We start from the raw sequence: 22,322 nt of genomic DNA on the forward strand, positions 1-22,322 counted from the left end.
TTGGCATCACTGATATCTTAATGGAGCATTAATGAACATACACAGGTCATGCTGAGGAGCAGGTGTAGTGACTGCACCATCTCACTCCGCTCTGTAACTCCCTTCCAGTCAGTCCTACTGAATGCAAAACCTTTTGTTTATTACCCCTGCTCCATCTCTCCTGAAGGTGCTGGGGTACAGTTCTCTGGTCACTGGCACCCAGCCCTCCAGTAGGTCACCCAAGTGACCGTTCTTCATAGTACATGAGTAGCAGGCTATTTAACCAAGGGGGCTTCACAGCTGAGCCTGATCTTGTCCTTAACCGAAGTCAACAAACATTTGCCAGCAGTGGTCACTAGACAGCGATCGGGGGCAGGCACCCCGGGGACTGAGGCCGATATTGTGCCCCAGCCGAGGGGAGCTAACTCGGCAGAGACCAGGGACTGAACCCGGGACCTTCCTGATTGTATGGCTCAGTACATTTAAAAGGTGCAATGGTCTCTGCCTCAACCACTCCCTGTGGCAAAGTACTCCAGGTTCCAACAACTTCCTATTTAAGGAGATATTTCCTAACCTCTCTGTTCACTCAGTGGCAATTTGAAATTAACACCCCCTCATCACTGATTCCCCAACTAGAAGAAATACACTGTCCCTATTCATTATCAAAACCTTTCATCTGCTTTGTATTAAAAATAGCAAGTAGCTGCAACATTCCAATGGTATAATGCCTGAGGTGCTGCGTGGTCACGTTATGTGACCCATTAAGTACACTTCCACTGTCCTAATCAAGTAAAACGCAGCAGCCTCATTTACTGTCTGCTTAATTGCCCCGGACTTCCTCCCCACTCCCTGTAGCTGATAGTAAGCTGCACAATTCATTACTCCAGTACTCATTTTTTACTAATACTAATTTATTTCAGTTCCTCATTCTCCCTAGACCATTGGTTCTCCATTATTTACGGGAGCTTTTTGCGCCTTCTTCCATGAAGAGAGACACAAAGTATTTGTTTAATTTCTCAGCCATTTCCTTATTCCCCATTATAATTTCTCCTGTCTTGGCCTGTAAGAGACCCACATTTACTGTCGCTAATAAGAACATAAGAAATAGGAGCAGGAGTAGGCCATTCGGCCCCTCGAGCCTGCTCCACCATTCAATGAGATCATGGCTGATCTTCTGCCTCAACTCCATTCACCAGCCCTATCGCCATATCCCTTGATGCCCTTAACTAGTTAGAAATCTATCGACTTCTGTTTTGAATATACCCAATGACTGAGCCTCCACAGCCCTCTGGGGTAGAGAATTCCAAAGATTCACCACCCTCTGTGTGAAGAAATTTCTTCTCATCTCAGTCCTGAATGGCCTACCCTTTATCCTGAGGCTGTGGCCCCTGGTTCTAGACTCCCCAGCCAAGGGAAACATTCTCCCAGCATCCACCCTATCAAGCCCTGTAATAATTTTGTCATAGAGTCATAGAGTTATACAGCACAGAAAGAGGCCCTTCGGCCCATCGTGTCCACGCCGGCCATCAAGCCCTGTCTATTCTAATCCCATTTTCCAGCACTTGGTCCATAGCCTTGTATGCTATGGCGTTTCAAGTGCTCATCTAAATGCTTCTTGAATGTTGTGAGGGTTCCTGCCTCTAACACCCTTTCAGGCAGTGAGTTCCAGATTACAACCACCCTCATCCACACACCTAGTCACCCCCTTGAAAAGTTCAATCAAATTGGTCAGACATGATCTCCCCCTGACAAAGCCATGCTGACTATCCTTGATTAAGCCTTGCCTCTCCAAGTGAAGACTAATTCTGTCCCTCAGAATTTTTTCCAATAATTTCCCTACCACTGATGTTAGGCTCACTGGCCTGTAATTCCCTGGTTTATCCCTACTACCCTATTTGAATAATGGTACTACGTTAGCTGTCCTCCAGTCCTCTGGCGCCTCCCCTGTGGCCAGAGAAGTTCTGAAAATTTGTGTCAGAGCCCCTGCAATCTCCTCCCTTGCCTCACACAGCAGCCTGGGATACATCTCGTCAGGGCCTGGGGATTTATCCACTTTTAAGCCCACTAAAACTGCTAGTACCTCCTCCCTCTCAATGCTAATTTGTTCAAGTATATCACAACCCCCGTCTGATTTCTATGCCTACATCGTCCTTCTCCATAGTGAATACAAATGCAAAATATTCATTTAAAACCTCACCTACATCTTCCGGCTCTACACACAGATTGCCACTTTGGTCCCTAATGGGCCCTATTCTTTCCCTGGTTATCCTCTTGCCCTTAATATACTTATAAAACACCTTGGGATTTTTCTTTATTTTGCCCGCCAGTGTTCTTTCATGCCCCCTCTTCACTCTCCTAATTTCTTTTTTAAGTACCCCCCTGCACTTTCTATACTCCTCTAGGGCTTCCACTGTTTTTAGTCCTTTGTATCTGCCAAAAGCCTCCCTTTTTTTCCTAATCCATTCTTGTATATCTCTTGACATCCAGGGTTCCCTGGGCTTGTTGGTCCCACCCTTGACCTTTAAGGGAACATGTTGGCGCTGTACTCTCGCTATTTCCTTTCTGAAAGACTCCCACTGCTCTGATGTGGATTTTCCTACAAGTAGCTGATCCCAGTCCACTTTAGCCAGATCCTGCCTTATCATATTAAAATCGGCCTTCCCCCAATTTAGAACCTTTATTTCCGGTCCATCTTTGTCCTTTTCCATGACTACCTTAAATCTCACCAAATTATGGTCACTGTCACCAAAATGCTCTCCTACTGACACTTCTATCACTTGCCCGGCTACATTCCCTAGAATTAGGTCCAGTACTGCCCCCTCTCTTGTAGGACTTTCTACATGCTGGCTCAAAAAGCTCTCCTGGATGCACCCTCTAAGCCTTCCACACTCTGACTATCCCAGTTAATATTGGGGAAGTTGAAATCCCCTATTATTACCCTATTATTTCTACACCTTTCTGAGCTTTGCCTACATATCTGTTCCTCTATCTCCCCCTGACTGTTTGGGGGCCTATAGTACACTCCCAGCAAAGTGCTTGCCCCCTTTTTGTTAAGATATCATCCCTCCTTACTGCAGTAATTGACTCCTTGATTAATATTGCGACACCTCTTTTACACCCCCCTCTGTCTCGCCTGAAGATTCTATACCCCGGACGGAATATTGAGCTGCCAGTCCTGCCCTTCCCTCAACCATGTCTCTGTGATAGCAAAAATATCATACTCCCATGTGTTCATCAACACCTTCAATTCATCTGCCTTACTCGCAAGACTCCTTGCATTAAAATAAATGCCATCCAGCCTTACCATACTCCCTTGTGCCATTACATATTTGCTCTGTCTTCCAGGCTGACGTGTTTTTCCACTATATTTGGCTGTGCTTCACCCCTTACTATAGATCTACTCCATATCCCATCCCCCTGCCAAGTTAGTTTAAACCCCCCCAACAGTACTAACAAACCTCCTCGCAAGGATGTTGGTCCCGTTCCGGTTCAGGTGCAACCCGTCTGACTTGTACAGGTCCCACCTTCCCCAGAAGCAGACCCAGTGATCCAGGAAACTAAAGCCCTCCCTCCTGCATCAACTCTTCAATGAGGTCCCCTCTCATTCTTCTGAATTCAAGAGAATACAGGCTTAGTTTACTCAATCTCTTCTCATACGACAGTCCCGCCATCCCAGGAATCAATCTCCTGAACCTTCATTGCACTCCCTCTATGGCAAGTATATCCTTCCTTAGGTAAGGAGACCAAAATTGTACACAGTACTCCAGGTGTGGTCTCACCGAGGCCCTATATAATTGGAGTAAGACTTCTTTACTCCTGTACTCAAATCCTCGTGTAATGAAGGCCAGCATACTATTTGCCTTCCTAATGGCTTGCTGCACCTGCACATTGACTTTCAGTGACTCATGTACAAGGACACCCAGGTCCCTTTGAGCATCTGTATTCCCCAATCTTTCACCATTTAGGAAATACTCTGCCTTTCTGTTTTTTCTACCAAAGTGGATAACTTCACATTTATCCACATTATATTCCATCTGCCATGTTCTTGCCCACTCACTGAGCCTGTCGAGATCCCTTTGAAGCCTCTTCACATCCTCTTCACAACTGTCACTGCCACCTAGCTTTGTATCATCAGCAAATTTGGAAATGTTACATTTAGTCCCCTCATCCAAATCACTAGTCACAGCCTGCCATCCTGAAAAAGACCCGTTTATCCTTACTCTTTGTTTTCTTTCTGTTAACCAATTCTCAATCCATGCTAGTATATTACCCCCAATTCCATGTGCCCTAATTTTGTTCACCAACCTCTTGTGTGAGACCTTATCGAAGGCCTTCTAAAAATCCAAACTTTTCCTTTTTTACATACCTATAGAAGCTTTTACAGTCTGTTTTTATGTTTCTCGCTAGTTTACTCTCATATTCTATTTTCCCTTTCTTCATCAATTTCTTGGTCCTCCTTGGTGCGCTTTTGCGAGTGGACTACCCGCGAGGGAGACAGACTGCCCGCGAGGGAGACAGACTGCCCTCGAGGGAGACAGACTGCCCGCGAGGGAGACAGACTGCCCTCGAGGGAGACAGACTGCCCGCGAGGGAGACAGACTGCCCGCGAGGGAGACAGACTGCCCGCGAGGGAGACAGACTGCCTGCGAGGGAGACAGACGGCAAGCGACACAACGAAGGAATGAGGTCAGAATTCAAAGGTGTCGCTGGCACACGGGAGCAGAGAGGTGAGAATCGGGTGAGTATTTGTGGTAAGTTTTTTTTGTTCTGTTTTCAGTATATTTCTGCTAAGTAGATCATAGCCTATCTAATAGAGGGAAGTGCTGATTGGTGGGTAGCTGTTGAGTGTTTCTTGTTAAGTTTATTTCTGCTAAATGACCTCCATAGTCTGGTAAATAGAGGCAAGGCAGGGCAGCTCAGTCCCATGATTTACACACCCTGGGCCCTGTGGGATATCCTGGACGCTTCTTGCGGCCTGGACGACCACGTGTGCAGGAAGTGTCGCCAACTGCAGCAACTCGAGCTCCAGGTTTCTGAACTTGAGCGGCAGCTGGAGTCACTACAGTGCATCCACGAGGCTGAGAAATACTTGGAAAGCACGTTTCTAGAAGTGGTCACCCCGCAGCCTCAGAATGTGCAGGCAGAGAGGGAATGGGTGACCACCAGACAGAGGAGGAGGACCAGGCAGGTAGGGCAGGAATCCCCAGAGTGCATCTCGCTCACTAACCGGTTCACAGTTCTGGAAACTGGTGGGGGTGATGGCTCCTCTGGGGAGAGCAGCCAGAGCCAAGGCCACGGCACCACGGGTGGCTCAGCTGCACAGGGGGTGAGGAAGCAGAGTGGAAGAGCAAAAGTGATAGGGGATTCATTGGTTAGGGGAACAGATAGGTGTTTCTGTGGACACAGACGTGACTCCAGGATGGTATGCTGCCTCCCTGGTGCCAGGGTCAAGGATGTCACTGAGCAGCTGCAGGACACTCTGAGGGAGGAGGGTGAGCTGCCAGAGGTCGTTGTCCATATCGGTACCAACGACATAGGCAGAAAGAGGGATGAGGTCCTGCAGGCAGACTATAGGGAGCTAGGAAAGAGATTAAAAAGCAGGACCTCAAAAGTAGTAATCTCCGGATTACTCCCAGTGCCACGTGCTAGTGAGTACAGAAATAGGAGGATAGAACAGATGAATGCATGGTGGAGAGATGGTGCAGGAGGGAGGGCTTTAGATTCCTGAGGCATTGGGACAATTTCTGGGGAAGGTGGGACCTGTACAAGCCGGAGGGGTTACACCTCAACAGAGCCGGGACCAATATTCTCACGGGGAGGTTTGCTAGTGCTTTTGGGGAGGGTTTAAACTAGCTTGGCAGGGGGATGGGCACCAGCATATAGGAGTGATGGGGAGGAATGGGGTGCATGGAAGAGTGAGTGTGTTGGGTGGTACTGGAGGGGAAGGTAGTGCTGGAGGCGGAAGTAATACCATATTAGATAGGAGCAGACTGAGAAAGACTACGAAAAATTCAAAAATGGGTTTAGAGTTCGTGTACGTCAACGCACAAAGTGTGGTGAATAAGGTTGGTGAGCTACAAGCACAATTAGCCGTCTGGCAATATGATGTTGTGGCAATAACGGAAATATGGCTTAAAAACGGTGAGGACTGGGTACTTAATATTTATTCAAGGGTACAAGGTGTTCAGAAAAGATAGGGAAGGTAAAAAGGGAGGTGGAGTGGCAGTGCTGATTAAGGAAGACATTGTAGTGTTGGAAAGGGAGGATGTCCTTGACGGGACAAGGACAGAATCCATTTGGTTAGAGTTGAGGAGCAAAAAGGGTATGATCACGCTATTGGGGGTATTCTACAGGCCTCCAAATAGTGAGAGGGAGGTAGAGGAGCAAATCTGCAGGGAAATCGCAGAGATACGCAAGAGCTATAGCGTGGTGATATTGGGGGACTTTAATTACCCAAATATCGATTGAGATAATGCTAGGGTAAAGGGAAAGGAGGGGGAGGAATTTCTGAAATGTGTTCAGGAGAATTTCCTTGACCAATATGTTCTTGGCCCAACTAGGAAGGAGGCATTGCTGGATCAGGTGCTGGGGAATGAGGTGGGCCAGGTCGACCAAGTGTCTGTGGGAGATTAGCAATGGAGAGGAGCAAGGAATAATCTAGAGTGGAACTTCTAAACTGGAATAGGGCTAACTTCAATGGGATGTGAAAGGATCTAGCCAGGGTAAAATGGAACCAAAGACTGACAGGAAAAACTGTAACGGAACAATGGGTGATCTTTAAGGAGGAGATGTTCCAAGTACAGGCTAGGTACATTCCAACAAGAGGGAAGGGTAAGGGAACCAAAGCAAGGGGTCCTTGGATGACGAGGGAGATAGAGAAGATGATGAAACAAAAAAAGAGGGTGTATGATGCATGTCAGGTGAATACTTCAAGGGAGAACCAGACCAAATACAATAAGTTGAGAGGGGATGTGAAGATGAAAATAAGATTGCCAAAGCGAGAATATGAGAGTAGAATGGCGGTTAACATAAAAGGGAACCCAAAATCTTCTACCGGCAAGTAAACAGTAAGCAGGTAGTAAGAGGCGGGGTGGGGCCTATTAGGGACAAAGAAGATGATATATACATAGAGGCGCAGGGCAAGGCTAGAATACTCAATGAATACTTTGTATCGGTGTTTACTAAGGAGGTGGATGCTGATAAAATATTGGTAGAAGTGGAAATTTAATTTTTTGATGAAGTAACAGGGAGGATTGATGAAGGGAATGCAATGGATGTTGTCTACATGGATTTTAGGAAGGCGTTTGACAAAGTACCACGTAGAAGGTTGGTTAACAAAATTGAGGCTCATGGAATAGGTGGGTCAGTGGCAGCTTGGATAAGGAATTGGCTTAAGGACAGAAAACAGCGAGTTGTGGTAAATGGCTGTTTTTCAGACTGGAGGATGGTAGACAGTGGTGTTCCCCAAGGGTCAGTGCTGGGGCCACTGCTTTTTTGATATATACAAATGACCTGGATATTAGAATACAGAGTAGAATTTCTAAATTTGCCGATGACACCAAACTTAGGGGTGTGGCAAATAGTGAGGATGATACCAATCGACTGCAACAGGACATAGAAAGGCTAGCAGAATGGGCAGACAAGTGGCAGATGGAATTTAATACAGAGAAGTGTGAGGTGATGCATTTTGGCAGAAGGAACAGGGAGAGGCAATACACACTTAATGACACAGTAAAGAGTGTGCAGGGACAGAGGGATCTGAGAGTTAATGTGCATAGGTCCCTGAAGGTGACAGGGCATATTGAGAGAGTGGTTAGCAAAGCATATGGGATCTTGGGCTTCATAAATAGAGGTATTGAGTAGAAAAGTAGAGAAGTTTTGCTGAACCTTTATAAAGTGCTGGTTAGGCCACAACTGGAGTATTGCGTCCAGTTCTGATCACCACACTTTAGGAAGGATGTGAAGGCCCTTGAGAGGGTGCAGAGGAGATTTACCAGAATGGTTCTGGGGATGGGGGATCTTAGCTACAAGGACAGGTTGGAGAAGCTTGATTTGTTTTCATTAGAGCAAAGGAGGTTGAGGGGTGATTTGATAGAGGTGTACAAGATTATGACGGGTTTGGATAGGCTAGATGGGGAAAGACTATTCCCACTAGTTGATGGTACAAGGACTAGGGGACACAGATTTAAGGTTTTGGGCAAGAAATATGGGGTGACGTGAGGAAAAACTTTTTTACGCAGTGAGTGGTGAGGACCTGGAAATCGCTGCCGATGGAAGTGGTGGAAGCGGAGACACTCAATGTTTTCAAGGGGAGATTGGATAGGCACTTGAGGGAAATAAACTTGCAGGGCTAAGGGGGTAGAGCGGGGGAATGGGACTGACTGGATTGCTCTACAGAGAGCCGGCACGGGCTCGATAGGCCGAATGGTCTCCTTCTGTGCCGTTATGACTCTATGAATTCTAAAATCCTCCCAATCCTCAGGCTTACTACTCTTTTTGGCAACATTATAAGCCTCTTTCTTTGATCTAATACTATCTATAACTTCTCGTTAGCCAAGGTTGGACCACCTTTCCTGTGGGGTCTTTGTGCCTTAAAGGAATGCATATTTGTTCTAAATTATGTATTAATTCTTTAAATGCTAGTCATTGCTTGTCTACTGTCATACCTTTTAATGTAGTTTCCCAATCTACCGGAGCCAACTCGCCCCTCATACCTATGTAGTTTGCTTTGTTTAGACTTAAGACCCTAGTTTTGGATTTAACTAAATCACTTTCAAACTTAATATAAAATTCTATCATATTGTGGTCACTCTTCCCTAAAGGCCCCTTTACTACAAGGTTATTCATTAACCCTTTCTCATTGCACAATACTAGATCTAAAATAGCCTGTTCCCTAGTTGGTTCCTCAACATAGTGATCTGGAAAACTATCTTGCATACATTCCATGAATTCGTCCTCCACACTATTACTGCAAATTTGGTTTGCCCAGTCTATATGTAGATTAAAGTCCCCTTGATTACTGTATTACCCTTGTTACATGTGCCTCTAATTTCCTGATTTATACACTGCCCTACATTACAACTACTGTTTGGGGGACTATTAACAACTCCCACCAATGTTTTCTGCCCCTTGCTGTTTCTTAGCTCCGCCCAAACTGATCCTACTTTTAATTTTCGGAGCTAAGATCCTTTCTCTCTACTGTCTTTACCCCATCCTTTATTATCAGGGCTACCCCTCCTCCTTTTCCATTTTGCCTATCTCTTCTAAAAGTTAAGTATCCTGGAAGATTTAGTTCCCAACGTTGGTCACTTTGCAACCACGTCTCTGTAATGGCTATTAGATCAAACCTATTCATTTCTATCTCTGCAATTAATTCATCTATTTTGTTGAGAATGCTTCACGCATTCAGATATAATACCTTTAGCTTTGACTTATTTCTATTTTCCCCTGATGTTACCTTAGTCACTGATGCCCTATTACCTTGGTTCCCCTCTCTGTTCCTTCCTGACCCACTCTGCTTATTTTTACCCAAAGCTCTGCTCTGCTCTACAGCCTTGACATTTCTCTTTTAAATTTACTCTTTCCTGAATCCTCCCTCCACCCCCTTATTAGTTTAAAGCCCTGTCTACTGCCCCAGTTATTCGAGTCGCCAAGGCACTGGTTTCCCCAAGTGATGGAAGGTGTCATCGACAGTGCTATCAAGTGGCACTTACTCACCAATAACCTGCTCACTGATGCCCAGTTTGGGTTCCGCCAAGACTACACGGCTCCCGACCTCATTACAGCCTTGGATCAAACATGGACAAAGGAGCTGAATTCCAGAGGTGAGGTGAGAGTGACTGCCCTTGACATCAAGGCAGCATTTGACCGAGTGTGGCATCAAGGAGCCCTAGTAAAACTGAAGTCAATGGGAATCGGGGGGAAAACATTCCACTGGCTGGAGTCATACCTAGCACAAAGGAAGATGGTTGTGGTGGTTGAATGTCAATCATCACAGCCCCAGGACACCGCTGCAGGAGTTCCTCAGGACAGTGTCCTAGGCCCAACCATCTTCAGCTGCTTCATCAATAACTTTCCCCCCAACATAAGGGCCCAGAAATTCGGGTCCCAACGCATGAGTAAGCACGGGGTACTCACGCGTGGACCTGATGGAAGTGCCGGTTTCTTGCATGCACTACGCATGCGCGGGAAACCGGCATTTCCGATCCTCTGAACGAAGGGGTTCAGAGGTCGAACGCGTGCGCGCGGGAGTCTGCGCGTGTGCGTTGAACTTCCTTTTTTTTTTACAGGTTTTTCCGTGCGTGAAGGCCTCTATATTTTACACATTTAAAAACCAGGCATAAGGACTTCATTTTAAAAGGTAAGTGGTCAATTAATTAAAATTAGAATTTTTTTTCCACAGATTTATTATTTTTAAATACTTTAAAGTAAGGTAAGTGTATTTTTAGCCCCGTTTTTTTATAAAATTATTTTTTTCAAAAATTTATATTGTTTAAAATAGTTATGTAATGTTATTTATAGTTTATTCAAAAAGTGTGATTTTTAAAAATATTTATTTGAAGGGTAAGTACTGTTTTGGGGGCCGGAGTTTTCATTAGTTTGACAGTTCTTTCTGTCAATCTCATGAATGGGCTTTTCCCTCCTCCGATTGGTTGCCCAGTGCTCACGTGATCCCAACCGACGCATCGCACTAACTACGCTGCTGGATCACGCAAGCACAGCGCGCCGGGAGCTGGACCAGGCCACAGAGAGGAAATCCACGCCGGCCCAGGCCTCAACTGCCGGCACGCTAGGTAAGTGTAGGTCGGGGGCTTGTACCCACGGGAAGCCCCCGACACGAATTTCTGGGCCAATGTCAGAAGTGGGGATGTTCACTGATGACTGCACAGTGTTCAGCGCCATTCACAACTCCTCACATAATGAAGCAGTCTATGCCCGCATACAACAAGACCTGGACGACGTTCAGGCTTGGGCTGATAAGCGGCAGGTAACATTCGCACCACACAAGTGCCAGGCAATGACTATCTCCAACAAGCGAGCGTCTAACCACCTCCCCTTGACATTCAATGGCATTACCATCGCCGAATCCCCCACTATCAATATCCTGGGGGTCACCATTGACCAGAAACTTAACTGGACCAGCCACATAAATACTGTGGCAACAAGAGGTCAGAGGCTAGGTATTCTGCGGCGAGTGTCTCACCTCCTGACTCCCCAAAGTCTTTCCACCATCTACAAGGCACAAGTAAGGAGTGTGATGGAATACTCTCCACTTGCCTGGATGAGTGCAGCTCCAACAACACTCAAGAAGCTCGACACCATCCAGGACAAAACAGCCCGCTTGACTGGCACCCAATCCACCACCTTAAACATTCACTCCCTCCACCACCGGCGTACCGTGGCTGCAGTGTGTACCATCTACAAGATGCACTGCAGCAACTCGCCAAGGCTTCTTTGGCAGCACCTCCCAAACCCGCGACCTCTTCCACCTAGAAGGACAAGGGCAGCAGGCGCATGGGAACACCACCACCTCCAAGTTCCCCTCCAAGTCACACACCATCCTGGCTTAGAAGTATATCGCCGTTCCTTCATCGTTGCTGGGTCAAAATCCTGGAACTCCCTCCCTAACGGCACTGTGGGAGCACCTTCACCACACGGACTGCAGCGGTTGAAGAAGGCGGCTCACCACCGCCTTCTCAAGGGCAGGTAGGAATGGGCAATAAATACTGGCCACCACTATGCAAGTTGTTGTTGTTGTCTGAAGCTGTATTTACAGTCAACTGAAAGGTAGGCAGGCAGCCCGAGCTACTGCATCTCCATCCAGACCTGGGAGGACCTCGCAGAAAGCCAGGCGGAATGGGCATAGCAATCGGCAAGAGTGGCCTCAAAACATTTGGAGCTGGGCAATCTTGACCCAGCAGAGAACAGGGCAAGAGGATATGCCTGAGCAAAGCCAGGCCTCTGGCCAACACACCGAGCACAGGACAGCGAGGCGGAGTCCTTTCAAAGGACAATCAACATCATCAGCGCTACACCCAACCTGACCACCACCGTGTAAGGTGCTGGGAGGAGGCCCCACCCTGGATACATACCTGACATGTTCTCTGAGCTCTGCTGGACTCGAGTCCAGGGTTTAAAGCGAGGCCTCTTCGATGGGGTTATAAACATGACGAAAGCGATGAAGAGCACCACAGTGGCGTCGGTGACGTACCTGAAACGAGCAAGGGTTGGTCAGTGTTAAGTTCGCTGATCTCTACTCGGACAGCAGTTGGGGGAATGGGAACTACAACTGGCCTCAGGGGGGAGGGGGAGGGGAGTGGGAGCGGGGGCGGGGGGAGGGGAGCGGGGGCGGGGGGGGAGCGGGGGTGGGGGTGAGCCAGGGGGGGAGTTGGAGAGAAGGGTTCCAGCTCTGGAGCGCTATCAGTGCCCCCCTACTGAAAAGAGCATGGTGTCGACATGGGGGGAAAGGCAGGATTGAGCTGAGCTCAGGGTGAACGGTTCTGCCAAGAGTCGCGGAGAGTGTTTCTGTTCCCACGCTCCACAGCTTCCGATTATCCACCCACTAAAGTGAATCGTCAGAGCTTCAAAGTACAGAAAGAGAAAAGCTTGGCCTGGTCGCCTGGCTCAGATCACTGCCACTTGAGTGAGATACTGGAGGGCAGCCAGTGCCCTGGCACCATCTCCCAGTGAGAGTCGCCCCTTTCGTTGGGTGGGCGGGGTGGGGGAATGGGGGGAAAAACAAAACGACTTCCTTTTCTATTCAACTTCCACCTCGGGCATTTCTGATTTGGATTGAGTCAGTTCGACCCTCAGAAGCCCAGGTCCTTTCCTCACTCTTGGACTCTCTGACTTCCCCTTATTTCGCTCCATCTTTCATTCCCCCTGAGAGATTCCCTTTTCAGTCTCTCCTGGTGCTTGGCAACAGGCACTTGGCGATGAGCCCTTCAGCTCAGAGCTCACGCGCTGCAATTAAATGAGGCTCAGGCAACTGGAAACAGGGTGGAGACACAGAGCTGGGACCAGAGACCAGCGAGCATATTGTGGAATTAGGACAGCTACCTAGTCGGAAGGGTAGAAATGTCAGACATGTTTGATAGGGATTTCTCCAGTTTCTTTGCCCCTGCTCTCCACCAATGGCAAACAGTCTACCTGGTGTAGGGCTGAGCAGGAAGCTCCTAGTTTTTGGTGCCCAGTTAGCCGACATCAGCAGGGGCAGGGATTAACCCCGGGTTGGCAGGACAGAAATCAGCCAGGGCTCTCGTTCCTGATCATGAGCCAGAGACCCTTTCTGGGTTGGGCACATGCGGGCATGTCGCACGAAGGCAGGACAGGACCTGGCTGTGATGCCTCCACAGTCAGACAGCTTCCCACATGGACAATGGCCACTTGGTTGAGGTGACAAGTGCCCGAGGAACTGGATCCCACTCCCAAGACAGCAGGAAAAGTGCGAGGGAAACTAAACACGGTCCCACCCTCACTGACTGTCATGAATCTTATGACTCATGAAGTAACACTGGGCGGCCAGCTGGTGGCGACGTCTAAGGAGTATAAATACTCGGGCGTGGGCCCAGCTTGCTCAGGATGTTTCTGTAACCAAGAACTAGTGATGTAACTAGAAATCTCATGGTTGTGAAACAGTTGATTAAAGCCTTGTTTTATACTCAAACCAAGTGCTCAGTAGTCTTTTTACCTCAGTGACCATTTCTAGACTGCACCCCGTCCCCGGGGAATAGTTTGGGGTGGAGACCTTGTGGCAGACTGCACCCTCTCAGCCAGGGAGAGGAGACATCGGCCGCTTCTCGATTTCCAGTCAGGTGCCAGTACGCCCAATCATATTTCTTCTCATGAATACTTTGGGCCTGCCAGCTTGTATTTCAGTTCAGTCATTCTTGCGTGCTGTGCTTTCAATCATCACTCCGTTTTTTCTCACAACCCTTTCGCCCTGTCACACTTGGATCGTGTAATGTTTGGTCGATTTGATTTCAGGCACTCTCATTATTTTTCCTTGCATTCCATCCTTCCTGAATAGCCGCCCTTGTCCTTTGTTTCTGCCCTTTTCATTTTCTCCCCACACTCGGTACAAAGTGTCGGACAGTGTGGGCCTGGGACAATCACTATCCCCCAGTGCCTGGATGGTGCAGTGGGTTACAGGCAGCACCCTTTCACCGCTGGCACACTGCGATTCTCTCTCTATCAGGGGTAGATTTTCAACCTGCCACCCGGGCTTAAAACTGGCGCTGAGGATTGGCCGCCTGTTATAGAAACCGGCCGATCAATGGCAATGATTCCGACCGTTTCAATCGCTGACAGTCGATCTGCAGTGCCAGTGTTACAGCCGGTGGTAAACTGACAATTCACCCCCCCCTCCCCCCCCCCTCGCTCTAATAAAGGCGGTGTGTTGATTGGGTGGGGTAAGGGTCTCACCCGAAAGGTGAACCTGTTTCTTTCTCGCTCTCCAGATTTCCAACATTATCTGATTTTATTTCAACGAGAGGCGTTGATCTAGTTACTGGTGGGACGGGGGAGGGGGAGGGGGCTGTATGGGGAAGGGGGACACCAACCCCACCCTGCAAGAGTAACATCAACTCTGGCACCGACCCCCGCCATACTGGGGTTTATGCTGATCTCTGGCTGGAGTCACAGCCATGGATGGGGGGGGGGGGGGGGGGTTGGGAGGGGGGGTTTGGGGGAGGGTGGGGGTGGGGGGGAGGCTCTTTTACCAGGACGAAACTGGGCTGTTCTCCATCTTTCTCTCATGATTCCCATCGTCCCACCATTGGCGGCCGTGCCTTCAGCTGCCTGGGCCCTAAGCTCTGGAATTCCCTCCCTAAACCTCTCCGCCTCACTCTCCTCCTTTAAGATGATCCTTAAAACTGACCTTTTTGACCCAGCTTTTGTTCTCCTGTCCTAATATCTTCTTGTGACTCGGTGTCAAATTTTGTTTGACAACGCCCCTGTGAAACACCTCGGGGCGTTTTACTACGCTAAAGACGCTGTATCTAAATGCAAGTGGCTGTTGTTGTTCCCACCCCAACACAATCTCCCAACGTCCGACCAAGTCCAATTTCCTCAAGGGCACTTCAACCAAGCGAATGTTCATTGGACCCGAATTTAACCCTCGGCACTTTCGTCTCCGAGTCAGAAGGTCGTGGGTTGAAGCCCCACTCCAGGGACTTGAGCCAATAATCCAGGCTGACACTCACAGTGCAGTGCTGAGGGAGTGCTGCACTGTCAGAGATACCGGCCTAGAAATTCATTGTAGCCACTTTTGGGGCGGTAAAGTCGGGCGGCCGCTAAAGTTTGCACCCGCCGCCAAATCCAGGCCACTTCTCCGATATTCATTAGCTTCGCCCTAAGAGTTTGCTCGAGCGCTAAAACTGGCGCTGCACGCCTCTCTTTAGGCGCTAAGCCGGCGGGCCGGGGCGCTAAACCGGAGGTTGGGCGCAGGGCAGGTGCGGCGAGCTGCTGATTGACGGCAGACACTCTGGCTCCGGTGAGCTCTTAAAGGGGGAGGGTGGATTTGGTTTTTTGAAAGGCCGACACTGGTGTATTTGTGGTTTTGGGGAAGGTTTCTCTCCATCAGTTTCTTATGTGTTCCCGGCACACCTGTCGGTCCCGCTCCTCCTCCTCCTCTTCCTCTTCCTCCTCCTCCTCCTGTACCATTTCTAGTACAGGAGGGCCCTTTAATTTGCGCTCCCCGCGGCCCGCATCGGCTGTGTACCGTTCCACTTCACAGTCGTTAGGGCCGCCCGGCGCACAATGGGCCGGCGCGAGTGAAGTTCCGGTTCGGGGCGCACAAAGGGCGTTGCACTAGTAAATGACGTCATGATCTGCGCGCGCAGCAGGGCGCGCGCTAAGACTTTGCGCCGGTGCTAAATGTGTACTGAAGTTAGGGCGAGGCGCAGATCGCGCTGCGCCCGGGCGCTAAGCGCCTAGCGCTCGAGATCTACTCCTCCTAAGGCGCTAACGGCTGGCGCGCCCAACTGAATTTCTAGGCCACCGTCTTTCGAATGAGACGTTAAACTGAGGTCCAGTCTGCCCTCTCAAGTGGACGTAAGATCTCATGGCCAATATTCGAAGAAGAGCAGGGGAGTTCTCCCCGGTGTCCTGAGGCCAATATTTATCCCTCAGTAACCAACATTGAACCAGATTATCTGGTCATTATCACATTGCTGTTTGTGGGAGCTTGCTGTGCGCAAATTGGCTGCCGTGTTTCCCACATTACAACAGTGACCACCCTTCAAAAAGTACTTCATTGGCTGCAAAGCGCTGTGGGTCGTCCCAAGGTCGGGAAAGGCGCTACAGAAATGCAAGTTCTTTCTTTCCCTAACAGTACAGTGAAGGAGTAGCCGCAGTCTCTTCACTTTGTAATCCAACCGCTGGTTCTCCTACCCTGGCCTCACGCAGATCGATAGACGCTGATGCGACAGAACTTACTCCTTGCCGTTTTTGTCGAAGAGGACCATCCCCCAGCCAGGTACAAACCCGGGATCCCGCGTGAACCACAGGAGCACCAACAGGACGAAGAGGACGAGGACACCTTTCTCGGCGAAGGTCAGGGGCCCCAGCTTCCTGTACTCCTCCTGGATCACACCAAAAGCCCTCTTCTCCTTCTGCGAAGCCACCATTCGCCATCCCCACATCTTCCTAAAACTGTTGACAAAAACAAGCCCACTTTAACAAGCCCACTTTACAAGTATTTTACTGGCTCTGTTCACGTGGTATTACTGATTCCTGAAGGTCTACGAGGAGAGATTGAGAGCTCTTCAACCTGCTCGGCCCTGGGCAGCAATGGACACAGCTGTCCATGTCCTAACATAAGAACAGAAGAACTAGGAGCAGGAGTCGGCCATTTGGCCCCTCAAGCCTGCTCCACCATTCAGTGAGATCATGGCTGATCTGAGTAGACTAGGCCTATACTCTCTGGAGTTTAGAAGAATGAGAGGTGATCTCATTGAAACATACAAAATTCTCATAGGGCTTGACAGGGTAGACGCAGGGAGGATGTTTCCCCTGGCTGGGGAGTCTAGAACCAGGGGTCACAGTCTAAGGATAAGGGGTCGGCCATTTAGGACTGAGAGGAGGAGGAATTTCTTCACTCAGAGGGTGGTGAATCTTTGGAATTCTCTACCCCAGAGGGCTGTGGAGGCTCAGTCGTTGAGTATATTCAAGACAGAGATCGATAGATTTTTGGATATTAAGGGAATCAAGGGATATGAGGATAGTGCAGGAAAGTGGAGATGAGGTAGAAGATCAGCCATGATCTTATTGAATGGAGGAGCAGGCTCGAGGGGCCGAATGGCCAACTCCTGCTCCTAGCTCTTATGTTCTGGAGGGATGCAGAATCTCAAGAGTTAAACAAGCCCAGGAAACGTGGCACCCATAAAGTTAGATACAGAGTAAAGCTCCCTCTACACTGTCCCATCAAACACTCCCAGGGCAGGTAGAGCACGGGTTAGATACAGAGTAAAGCTCCCTCTACACTGTCCCATCAAACACTCCCAGGGCAGGTAGAGCACGGGTTAGATACAGAGTAAAGCTCCCTCTACACTGTCCCATCAAACACTCCCAGGGCAGGTACAGCACGGGTTAGATACAGAATAAAGCTCCCTCTACACTGTCGCATCTAACACTCCCAGGGCAGGTACAGCACGGGTTAGATACAGAGTAAAGCTCCCTCTACACTGTCCCATCAAACACTCCCAGGACAGGTACAGCACGGATTCGATACAGAGTAAAGCTCCCTCTACACTGTCCCATCAAACACTCCCAGGGCAGGTACAGCACAGGGTTAGATACAGAGTAAAGCTCCCTCTACACTGTCCCAATCAAACACTCCCTGGGCAGGTACAGCACGGGGTTAGATACAGAGTAAAGCTCCCTCTACACTGTCCCATCAAACACTCCCGGGGCAGGTACAGCACGGGTTAGATACAGAGTAAAGCTCCCTCTGCACTGTCCCATCTAACACTCCCAGGGCAGGTAGAGCACGGGTTAGATACAGAGTAAAGCTCCCTCTACACTGTCCCATCAAACACTCCCAGGGCAGGTACAGCACGGGTTAGATACAGAGTAAAGCTCCCTCTACACTGTCCCATCAAACACTCCCAGGACAGGTACAGCACGGGTTAGATACAGATGATACTCCTGGAGTGGTGCTGTGTGTCTGTGCCCATCCTGAACCAATTGTATGTGGGCACCACTGATTTCAGCGGCAGTTCTCAGGAGCCCCCACCAGAAGACTTACGGAGACCCCAGAGAAACGATGCAAACTGGTTGTTAACATTGTTTCTGTCGATGGTACAGCGGGAGATTGGGAAAACCCCCCAGAAATTCTTCCCAGGATCTTCGGAGCAGAGAGGGGACACCTTCATCAGGCTGGGTTGGATGAACCTGTTGCTCTGAAAATGGTGGGAACAAATGTGGATCATTTATCAAAGAACACGACCTCCCCGTTATTCCCGACTCAGGAGGCAATAACGGTTGGTGTCGCGGATATGGGCTACTTTCACCCCCTCTCTCAGATCCCCTCTCTCTCTCCCCCCGATCCCCTCTCTCCCCCCCGATCTCCTCTCTCTCTCCCCCGATCCCCTCTCTCCCCCCCGATCCCCTCTCACTCCCCCCCATCCCCTCTCTCCCCCCGATCCCCTCTCACTCCCCCCCGATCCCCTCTCTCTCTCCCCCGATCCCCTCTCTCCCCCCATCCCCTCTCTCCCCCCGATCCCCTCACTCCCCCCCGATCCCCTCTCTCTCCCTCCCGATCCCCCCTCTCTCTCTCCCCCCGATCCCCTCTCTCCCCCCGATCCCTTCACTCCCCCCGATCCCCTCTCTCTCCCTCCCGATCCCCCCTCTCTCTCCCCCCCGATCCCCTCTCTCCCCCCGATCCCCTCACTCCCCCCGATCCCCTCTCTCTCCCTCCCGATCCCCCCTCTCTCTCTCCCCCCGATCCCCTCTCTCCCCCCGATCCCCTCTCTCTCCCCCCCGATCCCCTCTCTCCCCCCGATCCCCTCTCTCTCCCCTCCCGATCCCCTCTCTCCCCCCGATCCCCTCTCTCTCTCCCCCCGATCCCCTCTCTCCCCCCGATCCTCTCTCTCCCTCCCGATCCCCTCACTCCCCCCGATCCCCTCTCTCCCCCCGATCCCCTCACTCCCCCCGATCCCCTCTCTCCCCCCGATCCCCTCACTCCCCCCGATCCTCTCTCTCCCTCCCGATCCCCTCTCTCTCCTTCCCGATCCCCTCACTCCCCCCGATCCCCTCTCTCCCCCCGATCCCCTCACTCCCCCCGATCCCCTCTCTCCCTCCCGATCCCCTCTCTCCCCCCGATCCCCTCTCTCTCCCTCCCGATCCCCTCTCTCCCCCCGATCCCCTCTCTCTCCCCCCGATCCCCTCTCCCCCCAATCCCCTCTCTCTCCCCCCGATCCCCTCTCTCCCCCCGATCCCCTCTCCCCCCCGATCCCCTCTCTCTCCCCCCCGATCCCCTCTCTCCCCCCGATCCCCTCACTCCCCCCGATCCCCTCTCTCCCCCCCGATCCCCTCTCTCCCCCCGATCCCCTCACTCCCCCCGATCCCCTCACTCCCCCCGATCCCCTCACTCCCCCCGATCCCCTCACTCCCCCCGATCCCCTCTCTCCCCCCGATCCCCTCTCTCTCTCCCCCCGATCCCCTCTCTCTCTCTCCCCGTTCCCCTCTCTCTCCCCCCGATCCCCTCTCTCCCCCCCGATCCCCTCTCACTCCCCCCGATCCCCTCTCTCTCTCCCCCCGATCCCCTCTCTTTCTCCCCCCGATCCCCTCTCTCTCTCCCCCCGATCCCCTCTCTCTCCCCCCGATCCCCTCTCTCTCTCCCCCCGATCCCCTCTCTCTCCCCCCGATCCCCTCTCTCTCTCCCCCCGATCCCCTCTCTCTCTCCCCCCGATCCCCTCTCTCTCCCCCCCCGATCCCCTCTCTCTCCCCCCCCGATCCCCTCTCTCTCTCCCCCGATCCCCTCTCTCTCCCCCCGATCCCCCCTCTCTCCCCCGATCCCCTCTCTCTCCCCCCGATCCCCTCTCTCTCCCCCCGATCCCCCTCTCTCTCCCCCCGTTCCCCTCTCTCTCTCTCCCCCCGATCCCCTCTCTCTCTCCCCCCGATCCCCTCTGTAGGGCACAGTATCAATCAAGAGATTAGAAGTGCATGTAACAAGGGCAATACAGTAATCATGGGGGACTTAAATCTACATATTGACTGGGCAAATCAAATGACCACTAATGGTGTGGAGGACGAATTCTTGGAATGCATGTGAGATGGTTTGCTGGATCAGTATGTGGAGGAACCAACCAGGGAACAGGCTATTCTGGATCTGGTACTGTGTAATGAGAAAGGGCTAATCAATAATCTTGTGGTAAAGGGGCCTTTAGGGACACGTGTCCATAATATGATTGAATTTTACATTAAGTTTGAGAGTGATGTAGTCCAATCTGAAACTAAGGTCTTCAATCTAAAAAAGGAAACTACAAGGGTATGAGGGACAAGTTGGCCATGGTAGATTGGGAGACTACACTAAAAGGTATGAAGGTGGACATACAATGGCTAACATTCAAGGAAATAATGCATAATTTGCAACAAACATATATTCCTCTAGGGCATAAAAACCCAAAAGGAAAAGCGATCTAACCATGGCTAACAAAAGAAATTAAAGCTAGTATTAAGTCAACGGAGGAAGCTTATAAAGTTGCCAGAAAAAGCGGTCAGCCTGAGGATTGGGATCTTTTTAGAAATCAGCAAAGGGGGACCAAGAAATTGATAAAGAAAGGGAAAATGGAATCTGAGCACAAACCAGCGAAAAATATAAAAACGGATTGTAAAAGCTTCTATAGGTATGTGAAAAGGAAAAGACTGGCGAAGGTAAATGTAGGTCTTTTACAGTCAGAGACGGGAGAATTTATAATGGGGAATGAGGAAATGGCAGAGAAATTAAATAAGTACATTGTTTCTGTCTTCATGGAGGAAGACACAAAAAACCTCCCAGAAATACGAGAAAACCAAGGGTGTGGTGAGAATGAGGAACTTAAAGAAATTATTAGTAAAAAAACAGTACTAGCAAAATTAATGGGAATAAAAGTCGATAAATCCCAAGGACTGGATGACCTAAATCCTAGGGTTTTGAAAGAGGTGGCCATTGGGATAGTGGATGCATTGAACATAAGAACATAAGAAATAGGAGCAGGAGTAGGCCATTCGGCCCTTCTCTTGAATTCAGAAGAATGAGAGGGGATCTCATTGAAGCATACAAAATTATTACAGGGTTTGATAGGATGGATGTTGGGAGAATGTTTCCCTTGGCTGGGGAGTCTAGAACCAGGGGTCACAGTCTCAGAATAAGGGGTCGGCCATTCAGGACTGAGATGAGAAGAAATTTCTTCACACAGAGGATGGTGAATCTTTGGAATTCTCTACCCCAGAGGGCTGTGGAGGCTCAGTCATTGGGTATATTCAAAACAGAAGTCGATAGATTTCTGACCAGTAAAGGCATCAAGGGATATGGCGGCAGGGCCGGTGAATGGAGTTGAGGTAGAAGATCAGCCATGATCTCATTGAATGGCGGAGCAGGCTTGAGGGGCCGAATGGCCGACTCCTGCTCCTACTTCTTATGTTCTTATGTTCTCCACACGGAGCCGAGGAAAGCGTGGCCCGCGCTCCAGGCTGCAACATACGCGGCTCTGGAATACCGCGCGCATGTGCAGAAGGCTGCAAAAGTGTTTGTGCAGATAATCACTCCGTAAAAACAACCACTTACTTCAATCCCAGGAATAAAGCCTGCAGCCAAATCCAGCTGAGAAACAGCATGAGCAGCATGTTGGGGAATGAGAAGACAAACCATGAGGCGAAGTTTATCACATCTCCATTCCTGGGAAATAACCTTCAAACCACAAACACCACGTCAAAAGAAATTCTTTAACAGTCACATTCTTTTATAACACATCCCCTCAGTGACTGACACTGAGTGAAAGAGACAGTGATAGGAATATAGGAACAGCAGGAGGCCATTCAGTCTGTTCCGCCATTGAATTAGATCACGGCTGACCTGAATCTTAACTCCATTTACCCGCCTTGGTTCTGTAACCCTCGATCCCCTTACCCAACAAAAGTCTATCGATCTCAGTTTTGAAATTTTCAATTGACCCCCAGCCTCAACAGCCTTTTGGGGGAGAGAGTTCCAGATTTCCACCACCCTTTGTGTGAAGAAGTGCTTCCTGACATCACCCCTGAACGGCCTGGCTCTAATTTTAAGGTTCTGCCCCCTTGTTCTGGACTCCCCCCACCAGAGGAAATAGTTTCTCTCTATCGACCCGATCAAGTCCTTTAATCAT

The 22,322-nt window shown here is 50.0% G+C and overlaps 1 protein-coding gene across 2 annotated transcripts in view; it reads right to left on the reverse strand.

The window, feature by feature from the left end:
• LOC147102271 (Na(+)/citrate cotransporter-like) overlaps positions 1–22,322 on the reverse strand; it is a 65,997-nt gene that overhangs the window by 22,093 nt on the left and 21,582 nt on the right. The window contains exons 6-8 of one of the 2 annotated variants that reach the window (XM_085964658.1): positions 21,749–21,871; positions 16,417–16,632; positions 12,072–12,190 (exon numbers count right to left, since the gene is read on the reverse strand). In XM_085964658.1, coding sequence (XP_085820784.1) covers positions 12,072–12,190; positions 16,417–16,632; positions 21,749–21,871 — 458 coding nt within the window. The remainder of the gene's footprint in view (positions 1–12,071; positions 12,191–16,416; positions 16,633–21,748; positions 21,872–22,322) is intronic. The other variant, XM_085964659.1, reaches the window with a different exon arrangement.

The sequence above is a fragment of the Somniosus microcephalus genome, chromosome 22 (genome assembly GCF_052327205.1).
Source record: "Somniosus microcephalus isolate GS21.2 chromosome 22, FLI_Smic_1.0, whole genome shotgun sequence".
Lineage (NCBI taxonomy): Eukaryota > Metazoa > Chordata > Chondrichthyes > Squaliformes > Somniosidae > Somniosus > Somniosus microcephalus.